The sequence below is a fragment of the Diabrotica virgifera genome, chromosome 8 (genome assembly GCF_917563875.1).
Source record: "Diabrotica virgifera virgifera chromosome 8, PGI_DIABVI_V3a".
Lineage (NCBI taxonomy): Eukaryota > Metazoa > Arthropoda > Insecta > Coleoptera > Chrysomelidae > Diabrotica > Diabrotica virgifera.
Window position 1 is genome coordinate 32,147,910 of NC_065450.1, and position 24,885 is coordinate 32,172,794.

General features: G+C 32.5%; 1 protein-coding gene across 1 annotated transcript in view; it reads left to right on the top strand.

Moving 5' to 3' along the window:
- Positions 1-11,794, top strand: part of LOC114341438 (pre-mRNA 3'-end-processing factor FIP1) — a 29,233-nt gene extending 17,439 nt beyond the window's left edge. Inside the window, exons 6-7 of the mRNA XM_028292235.2 lie at positions 8,742-8,964; positions 11,533-11,794. Coding sequence (XP_028148036.1) covers positions 8,742-8,964; positions 11,533-11,650 — 341 coding nt within the window. The 3' untranslated portion in view covers positions 11,651-11,794. The remainder of the gene's footprint in view (positions 1-8,741; positions 8,965-11,532) is intronic.
- The last annotated feature ends 13,091 nt before the right edge of the window (positions 11,795-24,885 follow it).

A 24,885-nucleotide genomic window follows, 5' to 3' on the forward strand; every position in this document is an offset into this window, starting at 1 on the left:
TGCGAATTAGCCACAAATTTGGCTTCTTCCGAAATAAAATAGCAAATTAATACGACAAATTAAATTATTATTATTAAGTATTCTTCTTCTTTAAGTACCGTGCCCAAATTTTAGGCGTGGGTAGCTTCCATAACAATTTGCCGATATCGTTCTCGATCTTGTGCGGCATCTAATAATTGATCTGCTGATAAGCCAGTCCATTGACGAAGGTTTCGGAGTCATGAATATTTCTTCCGACCAATTCCTCTTTTTCCGTCAGACATTCAAATTTTGTCTTTTTTATCATCTTGGTTAAATCACCTTCGCCTTGACCTACTCTGTTTAAGACTTCTGTGTTTGAAATGCGTTGAACCCAAGATATTCTGATTACGATACGACCACATCTCAAAGGCTTCTAATTTGTTCATCATGTTAACCTTCATGATCCAGGTTTAAATTAAGTATTAATTTGTAAAACTAAAATAATAATTCTTATGATTTATCCGTTTTATTCACTTTGTAAAGATTTTTTTGTCGGCATTGTAACATATGGAGTTTATACACCGCATCCCACGGTAGGCCGCATACTACAGTAGCACCCATTTGTTATTTCTTAAATAAGTTTTAATATTATGTTTCATATTTTTTAAAGAAGTTGATGGTTATTTATTATTTTGTACTGTTTTTATTTTTTTATGAAAATAAATTTAGTCCATGTGGTGAGACCGCTTCCGTCTGGAAAAATTTCTGATTCGGTTTCTTTGTGGATTCCTATTCAAAAATGTCCCCTTTAAACAAATCTAAAGGGTGCCGGGCGCAATTTTTGGGCAGAAATTGTTTAAACAATTTTTTTAAACAAATACAAAAGATCACGTTTTTTTGCTCCGAAAAATAAATTTTTAAGTTTTGTGGGTCATTCTAAACAGGAAAGGTATCTTGTAAATTTTCTCAAAAATTGATAGTCTTCGATTTATAGGCGTTAAAATCTGAAAAATGCGAAAATACGAATTTTCGAGGGCTAAAAACTCATTTAAATTAGTATTTTTGAGGTTGCCATATACTTAAATTAAAGATTAAACATTCAGCTTCAAGATTCTGTAGAGTGATTGCGCCTAACCCTAATTTAAACCGTTGTTTTTAATTGTTAAATATGCATGTCCATCCGATTTTTTTGCCGGTGCGGCGCGCTCTATTTCAAAAATCTCCAATTTTCCTCCGAAAAATATTTTTTCTAGATTCTTTGGGACATTCTAAATAAAATAAGTTTCTTGACATTTTTCTCAAAAGTTAACAGTTTTAAAGTAATAAGCGATTTAAAATCCGAAAAATGCCAAAACAACGCACTTTTGGGAAAAATGTCAAGAAATTTATTTTTCGTACTTCCGGGCCTAAAGTGACAACTTCACTCCCTTGTGACAGGTACTAAAGTGTCACATTTAATCCCTCCGGGATTAAATATTGACGAAACTCCCGGAACGATTAAATCACAAACAAACGAATTTAAGGGATATTTTATTGAAAAATATAATACAAACCGCTTTTGATTTATCATCGAAGTAGACTAACAGCGCATTTTCAGTAGGTTGTCTCACATTTTTTAAGCGGCACCACTTTTTAAAAGCATCGTACTGCTGCTCGTATAGTTTTCTAGATTTCGGTGGTAACAATTCTTCACCTACTTCGGCTGCTCTTTTATCAATATCAGATACACCTTCTTCACTCATGATACCAATAATTATCAATAACAATGTTTCTTTACAATGACACTAGTAATGACAATGTTTCTAAATTATAACTGTCACAACGCAATGTTACTATGGTAACTTATTTTAAAGACAGTTTATTAAATGAGTTGAAGAGAGAAAAAACTGATTGAAATTATTGAAATAATTAATAAAATCATACCGGAAGTACGAAAAGTATCGTATATACCTTGCGACTGAAGTACATTTAATCCTTCAGGTAAATTATGGCCCTCCCTGCGGTCGGGCCATAAACTTTACCTTCAGGATTAAATGTACTACTTCAGTCCCGCGGTATATAATGTACTATTATTTAGAATATCCCAAAGAATCTAGAAAAAATATTTTTCGGAGGAAAATTGGAGAATTTTGAAATAGAGCTCGCCGCACTGGCAAAAAATCAGATAAACACGTATATTTAACAATTAAAAAACAACGATATAAATTAAGGTGAGACGCGATCACTCTTCAGAATCTTGAAGATGAATGTTTAATCTTCAATTTAAGTATCTGGCAACCTCAAATATACTAATTTAAATATGAGTTTTTAAGCCTCGAAAATGCGTATTTTCGTATTTTTCAGATTTTAAATCACTTATAACTCGAAATCTATCAATTTTTAAGAAAAATTGCAAGATACTTTTCCTGTTTAGAATGACCCAGAAAACCTAAAAATATATGTTTCAGAGCAAAAAACGTGATCTTTTGTATTTGTTTAAAAAAATTGTTTAAACAATTTCTGCCCAAAAATTCCGCCCTTCAGATTTGTTTAAAGGGGACATTTTTGAATAGGAATCCACAAAGAAACCGAATCAGAAATTTGTTCGGACGGGAGCGGTCTCACCACATGGACTAATTATTATTACGATAATATTACTATTTATAATAGATCACTATTATCTCTGTTACTATAATACAAAATAGATTGGCATTTTTAGTTGAAGAAATCATTTCCAACAAAAAACGATAATTTTGGCAACATTGTACCATTCGACATTATTCGACTTTCAGTGACGATTCTGCTGAAATAGTTCAGAATCCAGTAGCCCGCTTGAGTATTTGATTTTTATGATATAATTCTTTGACAACTTTATGTTGTCCAACTGCGTGGAGCGGAATTACATGTAAATTGTATGTTCCCTTTAAATATGAATTTATCTGTATGTAAAAAATTTTACACTTTCGATGTTATAGTCTCCTATTGTCAGATTCTGTAGGTTTCTTTGGCCTGTCGATTGGCTGGCCTTCATGTATTTGGTTTTTATTTCATTAATATTTAGGCCACTGTTTTGTGCCGCTCTTTCTATCGCATTAAATGCTTCTATCTCTATCATTTCTCTTTTGCTTCTAGCTATGATATCAACATCATCTGCAAATGCCAATATTTGTACACTTTTTGTTATTATTGTTCCTCTGGTGTTGACTTTTGACTCTCTAATTATTTTCTCTAATGTGATGTTAAATAGAATACAGGATAGGGCATCTCCCTGTCGTAGGCCCGTTCTAACATGTATTGTATCTGTTAGTGCGTTTTGAATTCGAATTTGGCTCTGTACTTTAAGTGTTTCTTTTACTGTATCAATGAGTTGAGTTGGAATATTAAACTCTTTCAGGGCGTGGATCAGAAATTCTCGATGGATACTATCATAAGCACTCTCAAAATCAATGAAGAGATGATGTGTGTCTATATTATATTTACTACTCTTTTCCAAGATTTGCCTTAAGACGGATGAAATAATATACATATTTGTTAAAATCGAAAAATATTCCTTCAAATGCACCTTCTAGTTCGAACGTTGCCAAATCTTCAGGCAAAACAGTTAAACCTCATAATACTAATGTCTGCAAATCTACGGAGAAAGAAGACAATCGTGAAATCGAAAACAATTATGAAACGTTACAGAAAAAAAAAGAAGGTAAATGTAAGTCAACTACCGTCTCTACATCGATTCCTCAACCGTCCGATAAGAAAAATGATCTTATCACGGAACAAGAAAAAATTATGACGTCAATCGTTTCCCTGGGAGAAGGCAGCTCTTCAGACAACGGCAGATGGGAAGAAGTTCGTCATAGAAGCAGAAGACAGAGACAAGCTATTGTAGGCACAAGTACAGATACCACGATAAAAGGTACTCCTAAATTCGTGGATCTCCACGTATACAGAATAGAACCAACTGTAACAGCTGCTTCTATTGTACATCATCTAAAACCTCATTTTCCAGAGGTCATTTGTGAGGGGATAAATTCACGTCACCCTGAACTATATGCATCCTTCAAAGTACGGATACACCAAGAATACTTCAAGAAGGCAATGGATCCTGCAGTATGGCCTAAGAACGCTTGTGTAAATAGTTTTTTATACCTACGGGGGCAACCCCAAAATCAGGTGTAAGCTTTAATCCAAATTTAATGCTGTTAAATATTCAAAGCATAAATAGTGATAAAATTTGTGATGTTATTTTAGAACTTAATTCTCATAAGAGCATAAATATTATCTGTTTACCGGAATTATGGGAATCAAATGATTATATTAGGAACGTCAACATTGAAGGTTTTATCCTAGCAAGTTGTTATTTGCGAGGTAACTCAATAAGAGGAGGAGGTGTAGCGAGATTACTGGAATTAGTAGGAGAGGAAGACCAAAGAAGACGTGGGCGGAGACGATAAGGCAGGACATGTTGGTAAAGGGGATTAACATTGATATGACCCAAGATAGAATTGTGTGGAGAGATGCAATTAGGGAAGCCGACCCCGCATAGGGATAAGGCAAAGAGAATGATGATATTGTAATAAACTTTATATACCATGTTCAAAAGGTAACATTAAATTTAAATCGCCCAGGGTATATGGGCTACAGGTGTTTAATCATTTGCCCACAGTTGTAAAGTCCACCAGTTCAATAAATGTGTTTAAGAGGAATCTTAGGCAATTTTTATGTGAAAAAGTGTTTTATACAGTCGAATAATTTTTTAGATCTTAGATATTAGCTGTATTTCACTTAGCTTTTAAATTCATTTCATTTTATGTCTTGTTTAGTCTAGTTTAGTTTTTAGCAATGTATATTTATGACTAATTCTATACAAACTAAGTTTGTCAGAAAGAAAATAAAGAATTTGAATTTAAAATCCATTATTGGTCTTTGTTAAATTTTTTGTTCCACTAAATCAACAATCAGTAGCTTGTAGAACTTGATTTTAACAGTTGTGAATATAAACATGTGCTCTGACTGTTTCTGAAGTATTCTCAGAATATCGACCAAATGTGTTTGGCGCCTTGCTCTGTATTGAGTAGGAAACACGTAATATCCAAAATGAACTTCAATATTACAGAAATTAAATTAAGTTTAAGAAATTAAATTTATACAGATAACAGGTAGTAAAGTGGGTTGGAAGTCCAGCTACTCAGAACTTTCTATATGTTTTCATACTCTATTAAAAAGTGGGAAGACATGGTTATCTCTTAATCCAAACACATAGTAGGGGAGGAAATTATTCTAAATTTGCTGTTACTCGAGCGTTTTGGGGACCTATTGGGTTGTGAAAATTACGTCCTAAAACAAAAAAAGTTAAATTAAATTTTCCATAATGTGGGGGAGTTTCCATTTTTAATTTAATTTTCCATTTCCAACAATCGTTTTTTTTTCGATTATAGCGCCATCTATCCATAATTGGAAAAAATATCTCGAATAAAAATTACTTATTTTTACGAAAGGAATCCATATCTTCAATAAAAAATGGAGGCTCCTGTTTAAGATTTTAAAGTAACCCACCACCTCACCTCCGTGTGAGTCATGTTTGGTGTCATTCGATAGATTTTTCAAAAATATTGAATACGTGTATTTTTCAGTTTTTCGATCTGATGTTTATTTCGCGAAATCTCGCGGGGTCCGTATTTAAAATTTTAAATTTACCGTGGGGGGTCGTGTTTGGTATCATTCGATAGAATCTGACGTTCATTTCGCAAAATATTCGCTTTTTTTGTGAAACATTGTGACTCATCCATTTCCTTACGCCCGCTCAAATCGTCAGATTTTTGAAATATACACTGTTTTGCATGTATGTATGTACAGCTGGTTCCTAAAAAACTGATACGACTCTTAAAGCGTATTTTGTAGAAAATTGAGCAGTGTATTTTGAAGAATAAATACTTATTATTTACATACTGTCACTGTCACTGCCAAATCTTAAAATTTGTCAGATAACTTATAGTCCAGGGCGCATCTGTTTTGAGATGGACGTTGAGAGGTAACTCAATTTTTTTTGCAGAAATTGCTTGAAAATAACTCAAATAATAATATTTGAGTTATCCTCCCACTCAAAATGGTCCGGAACATTGTTTAAATAATCAAAATGTCAAAATATGAAGGAAAAATTCGATTTTTTTATTAGTTTTTTGATTATAACTTTAAAACTATTCATTTTTGAGAAAAGTTGTACTAACATAAAAGTTGCGTAATTAAACGTCCTACAATATAGAATTGGTTAAAAATTTAGAAAATAGTCATCCTTGTTGCAAAATAGCAAAAATTGCAAAAAAACCATAACAAAACACGTATTTTATTTTACGTTTTTCAACCATTTATGCTACACTTACGACCTTCATGTTTTACCCAGAAAAACTTTATGATATAGTAAGAGAACACTGTCAATTTCATTAAGATCGGTTTAATAGATTTTGCATAATAAATTTTGCAATCCAGCTTTCGCAAAAAAAATTCATTTTTTTTAAATGTTGCAGGACTGAAAATAAAGCAGATAGCAAGTTGAATTTTTTTTGCTTATAGAAGTGTACTGTACCTTTCATTTACAATTTGCAAAATTAAAATTGATTAATTACCACGGCCTCAGGAAATTTTTTAAATAAACATTAATTTTTGGTGCTACGAGCAGGACAGCGGTGTTCGATTCGCACAAGTTGATTTCCACCAAAATTTCTTCCAATCTTCATCTAATATATTATTTTCTTACTCTATATTTTGTTGTATTTTAATATTTTAATTCCACAAAAATCAAACTAATTTTATTATTGTTTGTGAAATATTGTTTAAACAATTGCATATGTTTAAAAATAATAAACTTTTATTTTTTAAGTTAAAATATATGAACAAAGAAAGTTTTTGCTAAAAAAAGTGTTATTTCAAAAGATAGAGTATGTGTTTTTATTTTGCAATTAACAAATTTATTTATTTATATCGAAATTTAATAAAAATTAAAATGTATCAATCACTATCAAAGGTCATTGGAATGCCCAATCAGAGCAAACTATCCGCTGTCCTGCGCGTAGCATGAATAATTAATGTTAATTTAAAAAAATTCCTGACGGTGTGGTAGTTAATCGATATTAATTTTGCAAATTGCAAATGAAAGGTACAGTACACTTCTATACGGAAAAAAAATTTCAACCTGCTATCTGCTTTATTTTCAGTTCTGTAACATTTTGAAAAAATGAATTTTTTTTGCGAAAGCTGGATTGCAATATTTATTTTGCAAAATCTCTTGAACCGATCTTAATGAAATTTACAGTATTGTTTTACTGTATCATAAAGTTTTTTTTTTGGTTAAATATGAAGGTCCTAAGTGTAGCATAAATGGTTGAAAAACGTAAAGTGCGAATACTTGTTTTTGTATGGTTTTTTCGCAATTATTGCTATTTTGCAACAAGAGTGACTATTTTTAAAATTTTTAACCAAATCTATATTGTAGGAAATTTAATTACGCAACTTTTATGTTAGTACAACTTTTCTGGGAAATGAACACTTTTAAAGTTATAATCAAAAAACCAAGAAAAATATCGAATTTTTCCTTCATTTTTTGACATTTTGATTATTTAAACAATGTTCCGGACCTCTTTGAGAGGGAGGATAACTCAAATATTATTATTTGAGTTATTTTCAAGCAATTTCTGCAAAAAAGTTTGAGTCACCTCTCAACGTCCAAATGTACTAATATTTTTACAGATGCGCCCTGGTCTATTATTCTGTTCAACATCAGAAAATGGCTCCACATTCTAGCAAAGAACTAAAAGCAAGAATTGTAACGAAATTAGAAGATGGTTGGTCACTATCTGCCGTAAAGAACCATTTTAACGTAAACAGAACAACAGTTTTTAATATTAATAAAAGATGGAGAGAACAAGAAACTCTCGAAAGAAGCAAGGTTCTGGAAGACCAAAAAAATCTACCGCTCATGAAGATCGTATGCTCTAACTGCAAGAATTCAAAATAATATCAAAATTTAGACCTTAATAATTATTACAATTTATGAATTAACATATGTAATCAGTTGTTTGTTTGTTTATTTTATTATTTGTCTGTCATAATAAATATAATATAATGTCAAACCAATCAAATACACTGCTCATAATGATCAAATCTTACTAAGAGTCGTATCAGTTTTTTTAGGAACCAGCTGTATTTAACTTACCTTATCTTAATCTGACTATTTCGAGTTTTTCTAAGGTTAGATTTTTTTTCGAACCCCCCCTTAACGAACTCCCCTGTATTAAGAGCCAATATATGGTAGAGGTACATTTACAGGGTACAAGGTTTCTCCCCATCTGATAATTTGACGCGCTCGAGTAACTGCAAAAATCCCCGCTTGCGCTCCCCTACCAAGGGAGGCTGTTGAAAACTCTATTTTATAGACGACGATAATGATTGAATAACTTTTAAAAGCTATTTTGTCTAACATTACTTATTGTATACTAGGCAAACACACAACATTTTCATTAATTATCCAATATTTCAGTTTGTTAAGAAATTTACCCGATATTAATCAAACTAAATACATACCTTGTTTTTCCCAAAGCGTCCAGGGCTCAAGATTTTTCTACATCTGTCTAAAGATTGGCATCATAATTTATAAAACATTAGAGTTCTTCCTAAAGTTGTATCTTAACTCCTTTGTCTTTAATAAACATATATTACATATTTCTCAGTTCCACCATTTCATGGATTTAAGACATTTTGGAAATAAGCTCTTCATTGATATTCTATTATTCATATAATGTATATAATTTAAGGCAATGAACCACCTCCAGTATGGGCTCCTTCTGAGTTGAAAACATTGACAGGCCCACCTCCGATGGGACCACCTTCCATGCATATGGGCCCACCACCGTCTATGGGAATGAGGTCACCAAGTAGTCGACGGGATAGTAGTCCTCACAGAGATCATCGGGAGCGTGAAAGAGAGTCTAGAAGTCGTTCTGAAAAACCTAGAGATAGAGACAGGGAACGAGAAAGGTTGGTATTTTATGACTTAGATCAACAGTTTGTCCACCAATTACCGTAGAAAAAAGACTAAGTTTTCAATCATAAAATAACATTTAAAATATTATTTTACATCCCATCAGATTGAAAACAATGGGTACCTTCTCTGGTGACACCTCCGAGGCGGTGACACCTCCAGAGAAGGTTCCCATTGATTTCAATCTGATGGGATGTAATATAATAGGTTAAATGTTATTTTATGTACTATTAGATTTAAAACTTAGTCCTTTTTCTAGCAGATGTCGCTAAGGCATCCCAGCCATTTCGTTCGTTGCAATCCGTGACTGCACGCGTCGATGTATCCTGGTTCAGTCAGAGAGAAGAGCATATTGTAACTACTGACGAGAGGCAAAAAAAGACCCGAAACCGGTATAGACACTTGCTGTACTCTCTGATTGACTTAGAATATAATGCGGCTGCATTTTCGGGTTGCAACGAAATCAGGGGCGGCCCGTCGGGGTAGGCAAGGTAGGCGCCGCCTACCCTCTTCAAATGAAGTACAATAATATAAATTACTTATTTCAAAATTGTAATTTATAAATTTTGACACAATACCTACAATAAAATAGCAAAAATTATCCAAATTATTTTTAAAAATATCCAAAAAACTTTCTCCGTAGTTATAATTATTGTAAGCTCCTTGTAGTATCAGTAGTACTGTATAAGATTCTATAATAATATTCTTCCTTGGTCAGGCACTTGAAAACGTAGCCTGAAATAGAACGACGCCAACACCGAATTGACGTGCGATCTCTCTCTGTTTACGCGAGCAGGCTTGCTGCACAGGTCTGCTGGTAGCGACCGTATTCTACGATTTTGAAAGGGCGGATAGGCACAGAGTCTTATAGCCGGACCTACAAAATTTTATCAGTTGCTTTTCTTGTGTCTTGTGAAACTGTTTTAAATAATTGTTTTTTGATTTTGGCTGTTATTAGTAGGTTAAGTATTGAATAAAACTAGGTAGGATAATTTAAATTTGTTTATGAAAACTGAATAATAAACAGGTAAATTTGAGATCGGTCTATTGAAGGGCATTTTAATTTTATATTAATTTAGTAATAATTCACTAACGACAAATAAATCTGTGAATAGTTATATGTCAGTCGTCCATTATATTTTTATTGTGTTTCAATACAATTTGGATAATTTAAAGTTAAACTGACGAATTGTGTTATTAGATTATATAGATAATTAAAAATTTAAAGCGAGGTTAATTGTTAACTTATCAATTTATTCGAAGAGTAAATTATTATTTGATACATAAATAAAATAAGTAATATTTGACGTTGTTGAAACGTAGGTGTGTTAGTTTTATTGGTGGAAAAACTTTAGTCATCGAATATGAATATTTTAAACAATGTAATATGCAGTTTGATCGAGACGCCTTTTTCAAGGCGCCAAAATAAAGAAAGATCAGAAATTATTTCAATGAGCCGGCCTTTACCAAATTTAACAATTTTATCCACAGATAAGACAAAAGACAATCGACCATTTTCGAGATCGTTTAAAACAATATGGTATGAAAATCATAAATGGCTAAGCGGAAGTTATTTTAAAAATTCACTTTTCTGTTGCTCTCAAATTTGAAGCAAAATGTTTGGGTGAGTCAGGGATATTCAGATTTGAAAAATTTATCAGCTAGTGTAAAAAAACATGAATCTTCGACAGAACATTGAAACAATTGCTTAGGTTTAAAACGGTTAGAAAAAAATAAACAAACTATTGACAGTGCTTTAGCTGGACACATTTCTCTATCTAATAAGATATATAATGAAGAAGTTGAAAAAGATTGAAGAAGTTGAAGAAATTGATGTTACAATTCTGTTAGTAAAACAAGAACTTGCATTTCGCGGTCGTGATGTGAGCCATAATTCTTCAAACATGGGTAATTTTAAAGAAATTTTTAATTTAGTAGTTAAACGCGATCAGGAAATCCAGGATCATGTTAAAAAATAGAAGGGGTGTTCACGGGTTTGTCAAAAACAATACAAAATGATTTAATAGATTGCCTTGCCGATTACGTAAAAAATGAAATTTCAACAGAAATTAACGAAAGTCAATTTTTTTCTATACTAGCGGACAATACTACTGATATAACCGAAAAATCACAGTGTACTTTAACAATCCGTTTTGTTAACAAAGTTGGTCAGGTAACAGAAAGATTTTTAGGGTTTTTTGATGTTAGCGAGAATAGATCTGCAGACGCTCTATATAGTTTAATTTCAAACGTGCTTGAGCCATATGGTTACAAAAATAAATTAATGACTCAATTTTACGATGGTGCAAGTGTAATGGCTGGCTCTTTAAACGGATTACAATCAAAAATTAAAGTAGATGCTCCAAAAGCAATTTTTACACATTGTTGCGCTCATAGATTACATTTAGTATTGAAAGACAGCTCAAAATGTATTACAAATTGTAGGATATTTTTTGTCGCCTACCCGAAGTATATGTGTAGCCTACCCGCATACTGAGGTCACGAGCCGCCGCTGGAAGAAATTGAAAATGTTTATACATTTTTAACAAATATTTTCTTTACAGATCTCATAGAAGGGAAAGATCAAGAAGTAGATCTAGGAGACATAGATCCAGGTCCAGAAGTCCCAGTCATAGGTCTCACAGAAAGAAGAAGTCTAAAAGACACGATGATAGTGAATAATACTTGCCGACTTATTTTCGGTATTAGGTTAAGGAATGTTCAGTATAAAAATCTTAAAAACTTGATTTTTGTTTTGTAAGTAAAAAATGAGTTAATTTTTTAATATAATGTATTTTATAAGGTAATAAAATCTACCTGAATGAGCGTTTGTTTTATATTTTAATTAGTCCATGTGGTGAGACCGCTCCGGTCTGGAAAAATTTCTGATTCGGTTTCTTTGTAGATTCCTATTCAAAAATGTCCCCTTTAAACAAATCTGAAGGGTGCCGGGCGGAATTTTTGGGCAGAAATTGTTTAAACAATTTTTTTAAACAAATACAGAAGATCACGTTTTTTTGCTCAGGAACATATATTTTTGAGTTTTGTGGGTCATTCTGAACAAGAAAGGTATCTTGTAAATTTGTAAAAAAAGGTATTGTAAATAGAAATTGATAGTTTTCGAGTTATAGGCGATTTAAAATCTGAAAAATGCGAAAATACGCATTTTTGAGGCTTAAAAACTCATATTCATATTAGTATTTTTAAGGTTGCCAGATACTTATATTGAAGACTAATTATATTCAGCTTCAAGATTCTGAAGAGTTATCGCATCTAACTTTAATTTATACCGTTGTTTTTTAATTGTTAAATATACGTGTTTATCCGAACTTTTTGCCGGTGCGGCGCGCTCCGTTTCAAAAATCTCCTATTTTCATCCGAAAAATATTTTTTCTAGATTCTTTGGGACATTCTAAATAAAATAAGTTTCTCGACATTTTTCTCAAAAGTTAATAGTTTTAAAGTTATAGGCGATTTAAAATCCGAAAATGTGTTTTTTGTCATTTTTTGGATTTTAAATCGCTTATAACTTAAATACTATTAACTTTTGAGAAAAATGGCAAGAAACTTATTTTATTTAGAATATCACAAAGAATCTAAAAAAAAAATATTTTGTGGAGTAAAATAGGAGATTTTTGAAATGGAGCACCGGCAAAAAAATCGGGTAAACACGCATATTTAACAATTAAAAAACAACGGTATAAATTAAAGTTAGACGCAATCACTCTTCAGAATCTTGAAGCTGAATGTTCAGTCTTCAAGCTAATAGGTCCGGATCCCGCGTATGAAAAAAAAGTTGATTAATAGCAAGCTGAAAATTTGTTAATAGCTTAAGGGTGTCTAGTCGGATAAACTTTGATATATGGGAACACTGGAACAGAGGCTGTTTTAATTGTGGAACAGGTTAAAAATTTGGAACGGTCAGACCACGAAAACGGCACATTTATTTTGTCCGACAAAATAGACTTAAACTCTCCGAACAGAGATTAAACTCTCATGCAAAAATCATACTGCTATTTATCACCTGTCATAATTCCTGTCATTTGACATATTCTACAAGTTCCACTCATTAAAACGCCCATTTGGTTATAAATACCAGTCTGATTTTTGCATGAGAGTTTAATCTCTGTTCGGAGAGTTTAAGTGTGTTCTGTCGGACAAAATAAATGTGCCGTTTTTGTGGTCTGACCGTTCCAAATTTTTAACCTGTTCCGCAATTAAAACTTCCCCTGTTCCAGTGTTCCCATATATCAAAGTTTGTCCGACTAGACACCCTTAAGCTATTAACACATTTTCAGCTTGCTATTAATCAACTTGTTTTTCATACGGGGGATCCAGACCTATAAGTATCTGGCAACCTCAAAAATACTAATTTAAATATGAGTTTGCCTCGAAAATGCGAAAATTTTCGCATTTTTCAGATTTTCAATCGCCTATAACTTCAAAACTATCAATTTCTGAGAAAAATTACAAGATACCTTTCTTGTTTAGATTGACCCAAAAAATCTAAAAATATATGTTCTATAGAGCAAAAAAAACATGATCTTTTGTATTTGTTTAAAAAAATTGTTTAAACAATTTCTGCCCAAAAATTCCGCCCGGCACCCTTCAGATTTGTTTAAAGGGGACATTTTTGAATAGGAATCCACAAAGAAACCGAATCAGAAATTTTTTTCAGACGGGAGCGGTCTCACCACATGGACTAAATGTGCTTATGAATATTTTATAATCAACTATATAGCTATTGCATTAAATAATACTAATTGAGGGGTTTAGAAGTAAAAGGGTTTAAGTGCATTTTTCTAAAAATATGCATAGTACAGATTCGCATACTTAAATGGTATTATAACTTGGTGGTAAAAGGATTCAAACATATTTCGCCCTACAGTCGCCATCTATCGCTATTACATTTATGTAATTTAATGAAACAATTACAGTTTAAGAAACAATTAGTATTACAATTTACATTAGTAGTAAACTGGTTTACGTGCGCTTGAACCGTTTTACCACAAAACTCTTTTTAGTATTCTGAAAAAAAAATCGTAGTAAACAGGTTTAAGTGCACTTCAACCGTTTTACCACAAAACCTTTTTTTAGTATTCTGTCAAAAACACATGTTAATACAGGATTAATTTCAAGTAAATAAATATTAGATTTGTGACGAATTTTGAAGACTAATTAAGTATTAAGGCCGGTCGTCCATTGGAAGCGTAGTCGCGCGACTTGAAGGTAGCGCGTATACACGCGACTAGTCCTAACAAATGAAATGTAACTAAACAACGTCCATTGCAAACGACTTTGAGCGACCGGGCTCGGCCGACCACAAGCGACTTAGCGACCTAGAATTGGATTAGTCGCTGGTAATCGCATGTTGATGCTACACTGGTTTGCAATTATCTGTGCAGGTATTTTTGATCTTGTATTAATTTTCCATAATTGTGTTAATTTTCAAAATGGAAATTGATAACGAAAAACTGATTAGTGCCGTTTATGAAACGTCTCCGTTGTGGAACATGAAAGACAAAAGATATCATTCACGTGATGTTCAAAGGAAATTGTGGTCGAAAATTGCAGAAGAAGTAGGTGCTAGTGGTAAGAGTTTTTTCATATTATTATTTTATAATATATAATTACAATGTAAACGAAAAATAAAAAAATAGAGCGTAGCACTTACAGAGTGCCGACAGAAGTAAATACTTAAGTATAGTTTTATAGTTTTAGAATTAACAAACTTTCGAAAGAATTTTTATTTGAAATTTTTACAATAATAAACGTCTAAACCAAGTAAATATAAAGTTATACAAATCTTTAAATTATTTTTATTAACAAATTTCCTAATGTTTTTTTTTCAATTTGGCGAAAAATGTAATTAAATACTGATGAAGTATAGTAAATACCTATTTCGTGTTAATTTGAATCGCCAACAATATATTATGGAAGAGTCGATTCCCGTTAAAGGGGAGGCCATTGTGCAAAGGTACAAAACTTTACATACACATTTGTGTAATAAATTATTCCTTTCAAACTATACTAAAATTGTAGTTTTAAACATTTATTTATTTTATATTAATAATTAAATTCACTATCTATCAAATGCCATTTATATTTTATTAATTCCTTATTTTAAATTTTAGTTTGACATTGATAGACCATTTTCTCACGGTTTTTGCTCTAAAACTAATTGAAAAAGTGACTAATTCGAAATAACTTTTGCTCTACAGTGTCCAGAAACTCTACCGACAAACTAAGACAGGAGATTCCTCAGATAATTTTAAGAAAATTTAACGCAATTCACCTAGTCCGAAAATGCTTCTTAAGGGAGCTAGAGCTCTTTGAAGATGGTGTCATGTAATTAGTTTTTCTTAAATACCTCCAGAACGCTTTTATTTAGAAAAACGAAAATTGGTATGCATATTAACTTTTCAGAGATGAATCGATTCCATCCATTGCCAATTTCTAGTACCGGTCATAGGCGTCCGTTTTGGGTAGGGCAAGGGGTATTTCATCGCATATCTTTTTTGTCTTTAACTTTTAAGCATTTTTGATACTGGATTATTAAATTGTGAGGCATTCTAGTACTAAAAGGTACTCTTGCTTTAAGTCGGTATGACACACCGTTTTCTAGAAAAATCGATTTGAAAGCTTTTCGTTTTTGGAATTCGAAAAAAAATTGAAAGAACTTTTTAACAAAAAACGAAGTATTTTAGGAACATAAAGTAAGAGCAATTTTAAGTACTCGAATACCTCATAATCTAATAATCTAGTGTCAAAAATGCTCAAAAATTCAAGACAAAAAGGTTATGATATAAAATAACTGTTGACCTACCCAAAACGGACGCCTATGACCAGTACTAGAAATTCGCAATTAATGAAATCAATTTATCTCTGGAATATAAATAAATGTACCAGTTTTCGTCTTTCTAAACAGTTTTTTTTTAAATTCAAAAACCGAAAAATATTCAAATCGTTTTTTTCTAGAAAACGGTGTGTCCTACCGACTTAAAACAAGAGTACCTTTTAGTACTTGAATCAGGGGCGGCCCGTCGGGGTAGGCAAGGTAGGCGCCGCCTACCCTCTTCAAATGTAGTACAATAATATAAATTACTTATTTCAAAATTGTAATTTATAAATTTTGACACAATATCTACAATAAAATAGCAAAAATTATCCAAATTATTTTTTAAAATATCCAAAAAATTTTCTCCATAGTTATAATTATTGTACGCTCCTTGTAGTATCAGTAGTACTGTATAGATTCTATATTCTCCTTGGTCAGGCACTCGGGAACGTAGCCTGAAATAAAACGACGCCAACACCGAATTGACGTGCGATCTCTCTCTGTTTACGCGAGCAGGCTTGCTACAGGTCTGCTCGTAGCGACCGTATGCTACGATTTTGAACGGGCGGATAGGCACAGAGTCTTATAGCCGGACCTACAAAATTTTATCAGTTGCTTCTCTTGTGTCTTGTGAAACTGTTTTAAAATAATTGTTTTTTGATTTTGGCTGTTATTAGTAGGTTAAGTATTGAATAAAACTAGGTAGGACAATTTAAATTTGTTTATGAAAACTGAATAATGTGTTATTAGATTATATAGATAATAAAAAATTTAAAGCGAGGTTAATTGTTAACTTATCAATTTATTCGAATAGTAAATTATTATTTGATACATAAATAAAATAAGTAATATTTGACGTTGTTGAAACGTAGGTGTGTTAGTTTTATTGGTGGAAAAACTTTAGTCATCGAATATGAATATTTTAAACGATGTAATATGCAGTTTGATCGAGACGCCTTTTTCAAGGCGCCAAAACCAAGAAAGATTAGTAATTATTTCAATGGGCCGGCCTTTACAAAATTTAACAATTTTATCCACAGATAAGACAAAAGACAATCAACCATTTTCGAGATCGTTTAAAACAATATGGTATGAAAATCATAAATGGCTAAGCGGAAGTTATTTTAAAAATTCACTTTTCTGTTGCTCTCAAATTTGAAGCAAAATGTTTGGGTGAGTCAGGGATATTCAGATTTGAAAAATTTATCAGCTAGTGTAAAAAAACATGAATCTTCGAAAGAACATTTAAACAATTGCTTAGATTTAAAACGGTTAGAAAAAAATAAACAAACTACTGACAGTGCTTTCGCTGGACATATTTCTCTATCTAATAAGATATATAATGAAGAAGTTGAAAAAGATTGAAGAAGTTGAAGAAATTGATGTTCCAATTCTTTTAGCAAAACAAGAACTTACATTTCGCGGTCGTGATGAGAGCCATAATTCTTCAAACATGGGTAATTTTAAAGAAATTTTTAATTTAGTAGTTAAACGCGATCAGGAAATCCAGGATCATGTTAAAAAATAGAAGGGGTGTTCACGGGTTTGTCAAAAACAATACAAAATGATTTAATAGATTGTCTTGCCGATTACGTAAAAAATGAAATTTCAACAGAAATGAACGAAAGTCAATTTTTTTCTATACTAGCTGACGATACTACTGATATAACCGAAAAATCATAGTGTACTTTAACAATCCGTTTTGTTAACAAAGTTGGTCAGGTAACAGAAAGATTTTTAGGGTTTTTTGATGTTAGCGATAATAGATCTGCAGACGCTCTATATAGTTTAATTTCAAACGTGCTTGAGCCACATGATTACAAAAATTAATTAATTGCTCAATTTTACGATGGTGCAAGTGTAATGGCTGGTTATTTAAACGGATTACAATCAAAAATTAAAGTAGATGCTCCAAAAGCAATTTTTACACATTGTTGCGCTCATAGATTACATTTAGTATTGCAAGACGGCTCAAAATGTATTACAAACTGTAGGATATTTTTTGTCGCCTACCCGAAGTATATGTAGCCTACCCGCATACTGAGGTCACGAGCCGCCACTGACTTGAATACCTCACAATTTTATAATCCAGTATCAAAAATGCATTAAAGTTAAAGATAAAAAAGTTATGCGATAAAATAACCGTTGCCCTACCCAAAACGGACGCCTATGATCGGTACTAGAAATTCGTAATGGATGGATTAGATTTACATCTGGAAGATAAATACGCGTACCAATTTTTGTTTTTCTAAATAGAAGCGTTCTGGAGGTATTTAAGAAAAACTAATTACAAGACACCATCTTCAAAGAGCTATAGCTCCCTTAGAAAGCATTTTCGGACTAAGTGAATTGAGTTAAATTATCTTAAAATTATCTAAAGAATTCCCTGTCTTCGTTTGTCGGTAGAGTTTCTGGACACCCTGTATAGCGTTTTTTCACTAATACTTTTCGAGTTATTTGCGAGTGAATATGTTCATTTTTCAACAAAAAAACACGTTTTTAGACGGTTTTTCGCAAATAACTCAAAAACTAAGTATTTTATCAAAAAAAGATTTCTAGCAAAAATATAGCTTATAAAAAAATGAAAAAATTAGTGTACGTGTAAGCTCTCTAGACCCAGCATGAGCAGAGTTGTAGCTAAGGAAAATAGGCTCTTATTCGTCAAATTCCAAATCAAATATTTCAACGTGAAATAAACAAAAAATGAAGCACTTTTCGGGGGAAACTCATTACAACTTTTTTAAAGTGTATAGAAAAAGCTTTAGTTTTGTTGTTTAAAATAGTTTCTAGCATAAAAAGTAAGCACGTTACTCTCAAAACAAAGTTAGTCCCTATTTTTTTGGTAAAAAAAATCCAAATACCAAACGATAACAAGTATTCACTTCAAAAAAATATTTAAGCAAAAACAGACCATCAGTATATAATTATTGTAGACACAGGTTTCTTAAGTATTTGCTTCATGTTCACAAAAATATGCTGTAAATTTGTCTCTGATCACATAAGCGGTAGTGACACTCCTATTTTCACCTAGGGAAGCAAATCTGGCTTGTGCTGTACTGGTTTAATCTTTGAGGTATTGACACAGGTTGTGGTTTGCCTTCTTTGTCAATTATAATATTGTGCAACAAACATATACATTTCACAATATCATCGACAAAGTTTGGTTCAACCTCAATACCTTTTTGAAGCACCCTCCACTTGGCAGAAATAATACCAAAGGCGCATTCAATAACTTGCCGTGCTTGTGAAAGACGTTTATTGAAAATTGTCTGTGAAGGTCCAAGTTGTAATGCGGGAAAAGGTCTCATCAAGTAAGTTTTTAATGGATAGTGTAGCAGTTATGCTACGTACACTGATTTTCGATTAGTTTAATTAAAATTAATAAATAAAATTAACAAGTACTATCCCTCAGAAATTTCTTTTCGCGCCGCCAGCGATAAAATTAGAAAATATTGTTACCATCAGAGGGCTTGCGTGCCACTTCGATTTTGGAGGGTCGGGTATCATTCACAACTGTCACTGGAATGGGTAATACAGAAATCGTCACGCGCAGGTCGCAAAATGAATAAGTACCAAGTTGGATATGACCCTATTCATATACACCCAATTTGCATACATATTAAGAAAAATAAATATATGGAAGAATTGAAGAATATATTTTAGAAACTGAGTTAATGATGTCATGCTATTATATCGCTAAAAAGTATGGACCATGTATGTAATACTTTTATGTTAATAATAATTTGATGGATAATAATTTTGTATTATAAATGGGCAGAAAAACAGAAGAAGACTTGAGCTACCTACCTAACCTATTACAATGATTTGATTATGCTGTATATAAAGTAGTTTTTGAAGAAAGAAGTATATTTCTAAAGCCACAACTTCTACCAGACCAGCAGATCATAGATAAAACATTCATTGAAGTTGTTACACCAATGGACAATTTTTACAATCTTGACCCTTTGGAAATTGTTGAAATTTACAGATTTCAAAGCAGAAGGCAAGCTGGGGGAGAATCAGTGCAATCATTTTTCTAGGATTAGAGAAGACAGCAATGAATTGCAATTTTTAAGCACATCTAAAATCTACGATAAAGAACCAATTTGCCTTGGAATTGCATTCCAAAAGAATACATGCAAGACTTTTTGAAACCAGGAATCTAGACCTGGATCCAGCAGTGGACATTGTCAGTAGTTTGGAAACTTTTGAAAAGGACAATTATCAATTAAATTACAATAATTCAATTCCATTTTTACATTCCAAATTGTATTAAAAATTCTAAATGATCACAATACATATTTTAAATTTTTTATTATTATACTATAATATACATAGGTATTCTAAAGTTAGCGCAGTTTATCGAAATACAATTGCAATTTTTTATTTATGCGATTGAATGAAAAAAGATTAAATGGCTACTTTTTGTGGACATACATTTTTAATCAAGCAACGATTTGTTCAAGAGAAAATGTTTTTAAAATTTCATAAACATTTAACATGTCAAATAAACCTGTTTTTTACCCAAAATGACTCATTTTGAATACCCCTACTCATCATAACACTCAACAAAACTTTAATAAAGCACATGTGTAAGCTTTCTAGAGTACAGATATTACCAAAGAATGAGTTTCTGACCTTACAGTTAGGTAAATATTACAAGTATATTGATGACAGTGAAAAAGTACAACATAAATTTATATACCTACAGTGATGAGCGCACTAATAACCGGCAAAATAACGCAAAAGATGGAAAACACTACATTGCGAAACAAAAGAGATGAAACTAGTGGTGGTGGAAATTATCGTTATAAACATATAAATTACCATTACATTACATAGTTTCCCACCTTTAGACTTATCAGAGGAGTATGACAACTATCACTGTGACAATAGAATTTTATAAAATATTCCTGTCACAGATGTCTACAGGTGGGAATCTATGTAATATAATGTTAATTATATACAGTGATGAGCACGCTAATAACCGGCAAAAGATGGAAAACATAATACAGTAAAACCTCGATACAACGGACTAATTGGGGGGACTAATTCCATTAAAGCCGAAAGTCCGTTATATAAAAATAACTTTAAAATAAATCAGATTATTTGGAAATGTGTCCTCATTTTGCTATAATAAAAAGTTTATTGAAATTCTTTGTAAAATACAACGTTTGGGATCCACGGGGACCCCGTTATTATGCAATGTATGTTAGTAAAGGCAGGGTTAAGTATGTATAAGATTAACAGGACGTTTTAAATTTTTTTACATTTGACCTTATTTTTGGTACGTTATATCCGAAGTCTGTTAAATAAAGGTCCGTTATATCGAGGTTTTACTGTACATTACGAAACAAAAAGAGATGAAACTAGTGGAGGTGGAAATGATAGTTATAAACTTATAAAATATCATTACATTACATAGTTTCCCACCTTTAGTGATCTGTAGCAGGAGTATTTTACAAAATTCTTCTGTCACAGTGACAGTTGTCATACTCTTCTGATACGTCTGTCTAAAGGTGGGAAACTATGTAATGTAATGTTAATTTATACTTTTATAACGATCATTTCCATCTCCACTAGGTTCATCTCTTTTTGTTTCGCAATGTAGGTTTTTTGTTTATTATGTTTTCCATCTTTTGTGCTATTTTGCCGGTTATTAGCATGCTCATCACTGTATACGTTTATAACAATAATTTTCACCTCCACTAGTTTCATCTCTTTTTGTTTCGCAATGTATTATGTTTTCCATCTTTTGCGCTATTCTGCCAGTTATTAGCGTGCTCATCACTGTATATGTATATACAGTAAGAGCCACCGTACTAGACACATGGGGAGGTACCTAAATGCCACGCTTATGGGCTAATCCGGTCCGTTCTCAGATGTGATTTTCATCACTGTCATATTAATCTGACGTTCTAAACAAGTGAAGGTTCATTGCAACAAGTGAAGGTTCCAGAACTGTAATGGCTCAATGTTCCTATGTGTCTAGTATGTTGGCGCTGACTGTAAATATTATATATACATAAACTAGAAATGATCACAGCTGATTAGTTAATTAGCTGAAATGTTAGTAATGTTAGTAACAGCTGAAATGGAAGACTCAGTGTACTCTTTTCTACGATTCCAATATTTCGTTAACAGTCATTAACATCATAGGGACGCAGTTTGAGATTTTAGTCAACAATGTTATATATGTGAAAAAAAGCGGCATTAACAAAAAGAATTGCAGTGAATGTTATTAAAATACCACTAATTATTAAAATCTTTTAAAATTCTTCGCACAGAAAGGTTTCATTGATATAATTGTCTCTAAAACCTTTCTGTGCAACAAATTTTAAAAGATTTTAATAATTAGTGGTTTTTTGCATCGTTATATGTATTATAGATAGTTATATTTTTCATTTTTAATAACATTCACTGCAATTCGTTTTGTTAATGCCGCTTTTTTGCACATATACCTATAACATCGTTGACTAAAATCTTAAACTGCGTCCCTAATGATGTTAACGATTCTTAACAACATATTGGAATCGTAGAAAAGAGTACACTGAGTCTTCCATTTAAGCTGTTACCCCAATAATTTGTAAATTGATATTATACATATATGTATATATTGTATATATATATCTTGGAAAATTCCCTAAAAAAATACAAATATGTATTTAATAAAAGTGTAGGTACAAAATGTATTTATTTAAAAAAATGAACATGAGTAAAACAAATATCATGATAGAATAAATATGAATATAAATAACGTAAATATTGAGGTTGTTGAAGAATATATATCTACCTGTGTCAAATAATCAAAGCTAATAAAGAGATCCAATTATAAACAATAACAATTGAAGTACAAAGAAAAATCAGATTGGCGTGGGCAGCGTTTGGAAAGTTACGATGGATACTAAAAAGCACAAATACACAAACCCATGTAGTTGATCAGTGTTCTGACGTATGGCTCAGAAACATATGGACATTAACAAAGGTCAACATAAACAAAATAGAAATAACCCGGAGAAAAATGCAAAGATCCATGTTGTGAATAAAACTGAAAGGCAGAAAATCAAACAAATGGATAAGAGAGAAAACAAAAGTAAAAAATGAAACTGAACATAAAACAGAGTTAAAATGGAGATTTGCTGGCCACAATGCGAGACAGGAAGATAAAAAGATGAAATGCTGAAATACAAAACTGGAGACCGTGGACAGGAAGAAGATAAAGACCTCAGATGCAATAGAGGGGCGATATTGTAAAAGCTGCAGGAACTCACTGGAAAAGCACAGCCGAGGACAGACAGATTATGGAAAGATTTGGGGAAGGCCTATGTTTAAATCCGGGTTGACATTACTAGTGAATAACGAACGTGGCTCACGCTTACGTAATTTACCCGTGCTATTGTTAGATATTTTATTATCTATTTTCAAACTCGAGCAGTACATTTGTATTGCTATGCAATGCATAAATAATACAAATGTACTGCTCGAGTTTGAAAATAGATAATAAAATATCTAACAATAGCACGGGCAAAATACGTAAGCGTAAGCCACGTTCGTTATTCACTAATAGTAATGTCAACCCGGCTTAAAGTTCAATAATAGAAAAGGGCTAAAGAAGATTAGGGACTTACACATTATAAGTAATATGTTGGCCACATTCTTCTAAGAATTGGCCAACATTCATATTATTATAATTTCTTAGTAAGTTTGCTAATCTTCCATTTGCCCTCTGGTACCTATTATCTTGTACCTCCTCTAGTCCTGCCTCGAGACGGCTACTAATCAAATCTTGCCTCAGCTGCTCTTTGATTAGCTTTTCTATCAATATGTATGGATTAGGATGGCGGCAACTGAACATGCTATTAAATGCATGGTGAAAGGATTCCGCTGAATTTGTTGTTCTTGGTAACCCTTCCAGAGTAATATTATTGCAATTCCACATGTCAATTGCATAATATGGATTTCTTGGCGGAATAAGTGTACGTCCAACCCAGGTTGTAATAAAGTAGTCGATAAAACTGTGGCATCTTTCGTCTTCTCCAAAGCTATCAATTAACTCGGTCTCCAATAGTTCGAATACTTGAGAAACCTCTGCTGGTGGCACGAACGAAAGAGCACAAAATGATTTTATTAAGGTTTTAAAGAATTGTTCATCTCTGTAAAGTTGTGCTAAACCTAACTGCTGCACTTTACGCCATATTGCTTGACAAAAATGAAAGAAGCAACCGTGAACTCTAATATTGGGTACTAATCGTCTAAAAGTGTTAACAACTGCCATCTCAAAATCAATTACGATTGTATTAGGTCTTGCTCCAGGTCGAATGATATCGATTTTTTCGAAAATTTTAATCAAACTTCTCTCGTAACTCCGCTCATTTTTGTTTGGCAAAAATGCGTAGATGAATGGTAATGTTTTGTTGTGAAAGACCCCATGTATAATCCATAGTTGGTACCACAGATTCGGAGCACTTTTAAAAGTGCCATCGACAACCCCTGTATCACATTGGATTAAACGAGTAAGGTCTAAAGTACAACCAAATATAATTATACGATTTTGATCATCTATTCCAGTATCGCTCAAAATGAAATCCTGAGGTATGGATGTTTTGGTTCTTCTCAACTCATTAGGGATAATTAATTCCCTAAATGAGTGAGGCACTCGTGGAATTACCTGATTTCTTCGGCGTACTTTTCTCACCATCTTTTGCATAGATGTCAGTTGTGGCAAATGAACCTTCGTGTCATCCGATATCCCTTCTAGGGCAGTGTTCACAACATCCCTAGGTGTATAATGACTGGAACTAGCTGCCTCTCTTATCTTGTGTTGCACAGTCATGGGTCCTATTTTATGAGAAGGCCCGTGATTGTGCACTCTTCTGATAATAACGTTTTCGCCATCGTTGCCATCACCGATAGTTATTGCAGAACCGCCACATGATTCCCCGCAGGTCCAATAAGTTCTGCCATTAGGAGTACTCCTAACTCTATGGTAGAAGTACTCTTGGAATATTAATTTTTTTTGGCCTCTCTTTGTCGATATGTACGTTGCCATTGCCACGATACAGGGATACAACTAAGACAC